This window comes from Brassica napus, chromosome C7 (assembly GCF_020379485.1).
Source record: "Brassica napus cultivar Da-Ae chromosome C7, Da-Ae, whole genome shotgun sequence".
Classification (NCBI taxonomy): domain Eukaryota; kingdom Viridiplantae; phylum Streptophyta; class Magnoliopsida; order Brassicales; family Brassicaceae; genus Brassica; species Brassica napus.
The window spans coordinates 29152643-29160348 of NC_063450.1; the positions used below are offsets into that span (position 1 = coordinate 29152643).

The window sequence follows — 7706 nt, forward strand, 5'->3', positions numbered from 1 at the left end:
GCTCTTCTGCCAACAGAACGTAATCATCAAGATACTTAGGCTGTGTCATTTGTCTCTCGGATCTCCTTAAGGATGGTGCTCCATCTCATTCTCTTCTTCCTCGGCTTCGACAACTTCTTCTTCGATGGGCTCTTGCTTGACCGTATCCTCTAAGGTTTTATTTTCCATCTTCCCATGATCATCAATTACCAAGTCAAAGCTCTCATTGCCTTGTGCTTCTGAGCTCTCTCTACTCCAGTTCCATCCCTTTTCTTCATCAAAAACGACATCTCTGCTTACAACAATTCTTCGAGAGTTTGGATCGTACAAGCGATAAGCTTTTGATCCAGGCTCTGTCCCTAGATGCACCAACATACGAGACCTATCATCAAGCTTCTTCAGCTTTGCACCATCGATTTTTGCATATCCAATACACCCAAATACTCGAAGATGGCTGACGTTAGGCCTTTTCTTTCGGAACACTTCATATGGCGTCTTCTCTTTTAAAGCCCTCGTGGCTACTCTATTAAGGAGATATGTAGCATGACGTATAGCTTCCCCCCAAAGGTAGTTAGGCATGTGCATATGCTTCAACATACTCCTTGCCATCTCCATCATCGTGCGGTTTCTCCGCTCAACGACACCGTTTTGTTGAGGCGTGTACGGTGCCATGAGGTGACGTCGTATGCCTGCGCCATCACAAAACATATTGAATTCTTGAGACACGAATTCTCCTCCCCTGTCTGACCGGAAGACTTGTATTTTCCCCCCTGTTTCTTGTTCTATTGCACTCCTCAACCTCTTGAAGCTCTCAAAAGCTTCACTTTTCTCTCTTAGAAGCATAGACCACATGTATCTCGTGTGATCGTCGATGACAACGAAGATATATCTCTTTCCCGCAGGTGTTCCTGGTGTTATGGGTCCACAAAGATCTCCATGTAGGAGTTCCAGCACCGTTGAAGCTCTGTAGGAAGTCGCTTTGGGAAAAGTTTGTCTTGCTTGTTTCCCAAGCAAGCAGGAACCACACACTTCTTTCTCGAGTTTAACACTTGGTATTCCTAGAACCAGCTCTCTTTGCATCATATTGCGTATGATCTCCAAGTTTACATGGCTTAGACGTGCATGCCATCTACTTGTCTTCCTTTCCGTGGATAGATGAAGGCACGTCGTGGTTTTAACTCCCATACGTACTTTGTATAATCGATTTTTCGATCGTTTAGCAGTAACAAGTAGCTTCTTGTTCTGATCATGCATAGTCAATAACTCTCCTCTCAACCTTATGTCACATCCAGCTTCTGTAGCTTGCCCCAGGCTAATGATGTTGCTTCTTAATTCGGGAATGAAATACACATCTGTCATTATTCTTGATTCACCGTTCAAATCAACGAATGAGATCGTTCCTTTGCCTCTGATATCTATCCGAGAATCATCACCAAAACGTACTTTTCCCGTAACTGTATCGTCTAACTTAGAGAAATACCTCTTATCTCCCGTCATATGATTACTAGCACCATTATCGAGATACCATAAGTCTTCTTCGCCTGTGTTTGTCTCATACTTCTCTGGCATTATGTTCTTCTCGTTTAAGAACACCACTTCATGCATCATGAGCTCATCAGCTTCTTGTGTTGATGTATTATCAGTCTCTTGCGCTTCTTGTAGTTTCAACATGCGGTCCGGGCAATGCATCGCGAAGTGACCTATTTTATCGCAACGAAAACAAGTGATGCGTGATGCATCTCTTCCTCCATCGCCTCTACCTCCATTATAGTCACCTCTTCCTCCATTATAACGTCCGCGACCCCTTCCTCTGTTGAAACGACCTCCTCTGCCTCTACTTCTGTATTGGTCGGCATTATAATCACGGTTAGCTTGCTCGTGCTGATATTGGTTTGTTTGATCTTGTTGATATCGATTTTCTTGTCCATCCACATACATCAACTTGCTTTGATCCTCATTAACCTCTTCTTCCTCGGCGATGCGCTCCTCGTATGCTTTTAAACGTCCTAGAATATCTTCAAAGCTAGTTATGTTAAGATCAAGGACTTGCTCGAGAGAAGCAACAATATGTATGTACTTCTTCCGTGGAAGACTCATGAGAAACTTTTTAACCAACTTAGCTTCTTCGATTGTTACACCCAATGCAGCTGATTTTGAAGCTAGCTCGGATAATTTGCCTCCAAAATCATCAATACTCTTTGAGTCTTTCATCTTTAACCGATCGAACTCGGTCATAAGTGTTTGTAGCCGAGCCTCTTTTACTCTTTCAGCCCCTACATGTCTCGTCTTGATTGCTTCCCACACCTTTTTCGCCGTCTCAAGTTCTCCAACTTGTAAGATAAGACTCTCGGGAATTGATTGGAACAACAGTCCTAGCGCCATGTCGTTCTTCTCACCATTCTTCGAATCAGCTTCGGCAACTTCCCAAACTTTATGTATTCGTAGCGTAATCTTCATCCTCATAGACCATACTGTATAGTTTGTTGCGGTGAGCATAGGACACTTGATCGTTGAAAGTCCTCCACCATCTTTATCTCTTCCTGTCGCAGCAACAATATCACCCATGGTTTTGTATGGCTCTGATACCAAATATTGAAATCAGGTCTCAAGAACACACAAACACAAACTCTTAATAAGTATTCTCTCTTATTAATCTCTTAAGGAAACTACCACAAAACCTTAAGCTCTCAATCACAAACTCTAAAACTCACAAGTTATGCAACACTCTTGCATCTCCTTATATAACACTTAATTTATCCTAAACTCATTAGGATTAACTCAACTATATATTTTCTATTCTCTTTAGATAAACACAACTCATTAGAGAATAGGAAACTTGTATCTCAAGTATCTTTCAAGCTTATCCAACTATGCATTTTATTGCTCTTTGGGGGGATGAATGATTGGTAGTTGCTGTCCACAGCCATATTTATTTATACATCACCAAATTCAGAGCAATCAAGCTTTAAATTTTTTTTTTTGAAACCACAACTCTTAAAATAACCTACAGCTGTACAAGTGCTCTGCATTGCCAAATATCCAAAACAATTTTTTAGTGCTTTCTATAAAATTCTACAACAATAAAATCTAAAACTACGACAAAAAGTTTACAGGTTTTTTTCTACAGCAAAAATTTTAAAGTTACAACCATTACCAATCGGAATCCTTGATCATTTTTATCCGCGACTATTTGATCAAATCCTTTTTTTTTTATCAGAAACCAAAGATGTGTCACAACGATCTACATAACGATTATGATTCAAATCACCGTCTTGTAAATCAAATTGATTCATAAGTATAAAACCTTAATTACCTCTAGTCCGGTTAACTTGGTATTCCAATTCGGAGGTAATTAATGTTTTATACTTATGGATCAATTTGATTTATAAAACGGTGATTTGAATCATAATCGTTACGTAGACCTTAAAACAGTACAACCCTTATGAACTTACTTGATAATCACAACTAGGCCTGGGCATAAAATCCGAAACCCGAAAAACGAACCGAACACGAACCGAAAAACCCGACCCGTTATCCGACCCGAATTGTAAAAATACCCGAACGGGTCTTGTAGGGTGGTACAAAAAATATCCGAACCCGAAATGTTATTAACCGAACCCGAACGAGTAACCCGAAAAATCTGAAATTAATAGTCAATATAAATATTTTGAAATATATATAAGTATTTCAATTATTAAATTCAATATTTGTGGTAATATGATATATAATAATAAATATTAAAATTTTAATAAATGGTTTAAGTACCAATTAGTAATAAATAAGTATTTTATAATTTGTTCATTAAAATAAAAAGTCTACTCTCTATAAGGCAATGCATATTGTTTACAAGTGATGATTTGTTTTGCTTGATTTAACATTTTATTGTTATTTTATCAATTTTATGTGTGATAGATTGATTTTTATTTAATTTAGATGTTTTTTTTTATGTTTTGGTTCAAAATTTTGTTTTTTACTTCGGTTATATCCGAACCGAACCGATATAACCCGAACCGAACCGATATAACCCGAATCCGTACGATATATGATTACTTTATGGGTTTTAGGACGCAATACAATTTTGAACCGAATCCGAAGTGTTATTATCCGAACCCGACCCGTACTAATAAAATTTTAGTATGGGACCTAGGAGCGTAAACCCGAAAACCCAAAAACCCGAAAACCCCGATCCGAACGCCAACAGGTACCCGAACGCCCAGGTTTAATCACAACGGAGCCGGCCCGTCATATACAAACTGATACGTTCTATATTCATGTATATGTCTAGTATAACGATTTTCAAGATTATTTTTGAAAAAATAAATAAAAAGATTTTGAAAAATGACAACAAGCAAGATATGATGAACTTGCATTGCATGTGATGGGATGGGGAAGCTAAGCCTATTGAATTAGGGCCGGTAATTAGTAGATATAAATATATAATTAGCATTAAATAAATATTTTTCTCTATTAACCAAAACAATAAACTATAATCATTAACTTCTACAATAATATCTCTCTCTCGTAACTTACACAAGACATCTAATGATTTAGACGGCTCACCATCTCCGAGAAGTAAGCTAAAGCGTTTATACATATAAGCTAAAGCGTTTATACATTCCAAATAAATATATATACACACGTTTCGTTTTCTTCTTCTATCACTTGAAAAAATCGTTACTTTTTATCAACCCCATCTCACTCGAAATGACTGATCATAAACAACTACAGAACTGGTCACAGTTTGATGACTATGAATTCATTCAAGAAGAAAACTTGTTCTCATTATTCGATCACTCACTTTCCTTAGACTACAAGTAAGTTCATAAGGGTTGTACTGTTTTAACATAAGAAGGAGAAAGTAGTTTGTTTGTATTAGCAATTGATCTAATATATATGATCTCTTGGTTGTTTGCGTTTGTGCAGTTCGTCCATTAACAACCCTTTAAGTGATATCCAAACCCAAACTTGGTTTTCTGTCCAAGACATCATTAATGTTGATCCTCTCTCTACTCGTTTCTCGGCTGGTGATCATACGTTTATGGCTTCAGAGGATCTTGAAGCAATTTCTACCTTTTCTCAAGGTATAACATATGAATACATTCATATATTCATGCTTGGATTATGATACTAATCTTCTGACGTGTAGCAGATGTGTTTAGTGGATCGTGGAATGAAATTACTGGTAATTTCAATAATCATTTTGAACCAATTAGAGATGAAATATCAAGCATAGGGATTCCGAACATGGAGATGATATTGCATGAGAGTAACAACACAATGAAAGAGATAACATGCTATAAGAGGAGAGAGAGAACAGATGGAGTACTCGTCAAGAGCTTGTCAAGGGAAGAAATCAAGCCATACTTCTACATGCCGATAACTAAAGCAGCCAAAGAGCTTAACGTTGGATTAACCCTTTTGAAGAAAAAAAGTCGTGAGTTGGGTATTTCCCGTTGGCCTCACCGCAAGCTTATGAGCATTCAGGGCATCATTACTAACCTCCTGGTGAGTTCACACACGTGTATATACATAGTTAATATGACTTTCTTATGGGGTCACACATATATAACGCGGTGATCTTTCATGAAAGGATCACTTAGGAAAGACGGAGGATGAAAGGATCAGGAGTAAGGTGACGAAAGCTCTGAAGATTTTGGAGAGGGAGAAGAAAATGATTGAGGAGGATCCTAATTTGGAATTTGGGGATGAGACTAAGAGGTTAAGACAGGCTTGCTTTAAAGCTAATTACAAACGAAGACGGCTTTTGTCTATTTCTAACACATCTTTTTTTTTCGGGGAGCAAGAGCTTGCATGTCTAGATCAGAGACGTAGAGGAGAAAGAGGTCTAACAAACAATGACATGTACTAGTTTCTTTTGACGATGATCAATACTTCTCATGAAGGTGGTTTTGCTTGTATAACAGAGTTAATCCAGTTTATCCTGTTCTTTTTTCTACGGTTTTCTTGGTTTACAAAGCAAAAAAAAAAAAAAGCAAAAAGTATCCTAATGAAAACAAGCATTTTACTAAATGGTCTTTATTCTGATTTGGTTTAGTATATTATTACTGTTCGTTTCGTAAACTGGACGCAGCATCCAGACGCAGACGCGGACCGATGTTCGTTTGGCGCGAAACAGGAGGTTAAGTTGGACGCGGCATCCAGATTAATTTTGAAAACTCATCCGGATTTTTCGGGATTTCTGGATGAGATGTTTGAATGCTTCCAACTACAGCAAGTTACAATTTCCAGACGCATGATCCAAAATTTCCAGAATCGCGAACGAACAACATCTGATTGCTGCATCCAATTACTGTGCGCGGATGCCGCGTCTGGAATTCTCATCCAGTTTACGAAACGAACAGGGCCTCATCCGGATTTTTCGGGATTTCTGGATGAGATGTTTGAACGCTTCCAACTACAACAATTTACAATTTCCAGACGCATGATCCAAAATTTCCAGAATCGCGAACGAACAACATCTGATTGCTGCATCCAATTACTGCGCGCGGATGCCGCGTCTGGAATTCTCATCCAGTTTACGAAACGAACAGGGCCCTTGTAGGATAAGTAGGAGTATTTAGAAAAAAAATCAACTGAAAATGTTTTTCCAAAATTCTCTCTCTAAGGGCGATTTCCTTTTAGCCAATCAGAGGAAAGCTACCATACGGAAGGCCTTTTCCCTTGCCGGTAACAGGATTGATTCAAATATTTTCCAAAATATATTTGGAATTATCAAATATTTTTTATGGAAATACCGTTTTTTTTCCAAAATCTTCCCTAAGATTTAGGGTGTGACTGGTAACCATTGAGGAACATTAGGAATGATTAAGAAAAGAATGAATAGGAATAAAATTTTGGGAATGATGAGGAATGAGGGTTCCTTATCAAAATTAACAAGGAACAAATTTACATTATAATTCTCTACAAAAAAGGGAATGAGAAGGAATGAAGAGGAAAAAATATTCCTCATGAATGGTAACATTTTTGAGGAACGTTAAGGAATGTAGTGTTCCTCTTCGTTCCTTTGGTTATTTAGAGGTCTTTCTTGCGCCGCCTCGTTATTCTTCGAACATCAAACTCTTACTACTTCATCCTTCACAACGAAAAGAGGTATTTTTGCTCCTGATGGATGATAATTTAGTTGGGGTTATGCAAGGAATGTCTCTACAAGACGATGTACCGATCGTTTTACCTGAGGAGGATGATTACAGTGCCGTGGAGAGAAGAAGCCGAAGCTTATTGGGTCGATTGCTTAATCCAGCTTGCCAAAAACATGTCGTGAATGCTGCGCACGATGACGAAGATTTGGAAGGTGTATGAAAGAGTCCGTGGGATTGCTCTCACTAAGGAAAGCTTCCAATTTATTTTCGAACTGGAAACAAACATACAAATTGTCTTAAAGTAAGGCTTCTGGACCTTTGATGATTGGGGCTTGGTGATGGAGAGATGGGTTGAGTTTCCATCAAGCAACTTTCTGCAATCGGAGGCGGTTTGGATCAGGATCCGCAATATTCCAGTTAACTACCTTACCATCAAGACTATTGACTCGGTGGCCGGAGCAATTGGTTATGTGAAGGATAGTGATTGGAACCCCGAAAAGCCATTGCTTCATGATTATATCAGGGCCCTGGTTGTGCTCGATATGAACCTACCAATCAGAGATAAAAAGTGTGTTACTTTACCAAAAGGAGGTGGCTCATCTATGGTTGATGTAGAGTATGAACGCA

The 7706-nt window shown here is 38.4% G+C and overlaps 1 protein-coding gene across 1 annotated transcript; it reads left to right on the forward strand.

Moving 5' to 3' along the window:
- The first annotated feature begins 4135 nt into the window (after window positions 1–4135).
- On the forward strand, window positions 4136–5916 carry LOC106393532 (protein RKD3-like). The gene is made up of 4 exons (XM_013834224.2): window positions 4136–4793; window positions 4903–5060; window positions 5129–5484; window positions 5570–5916. Exons 1-4 carry the CDS (start codon window positions 4684–4686, stop codon window positions 5846–5848), a joined length of 903 nt encoding a protein of 300 aa, XP_013689678.2. The 5' UTR covers window positions 4136–4683; the 3' UTR covers window positions 5849–5916.
- The last annotated feature ends 1790 nt before the right edge of the window (window positions 5917–7706 follow it).

Excerpts from the sequence above, each read along its gene's own strand:
- LOC106393532 (XM_013834224.2), top strand. The coding sequence starts at position 4,684 with ATGACTGATCATAAACAACTACAGAACTGGTCACAGTTTGATGACTAT. Across the intron at positions 4,794-4,902 it reads TCACTTTCCTTAGACTACAA|TTCGTCCATTAACAACCCTT; the intron begins GTAAGTTCATAA and ends GCGTTTGTGCAG. Across the intron at positions 5,061-5,128 it reads AATTTCTACCTTTTCTCAAG|ATGTGTTTAGTGGATCGTGG; the intron begins GTATAACATATG and ends GACGTGTAGCAG.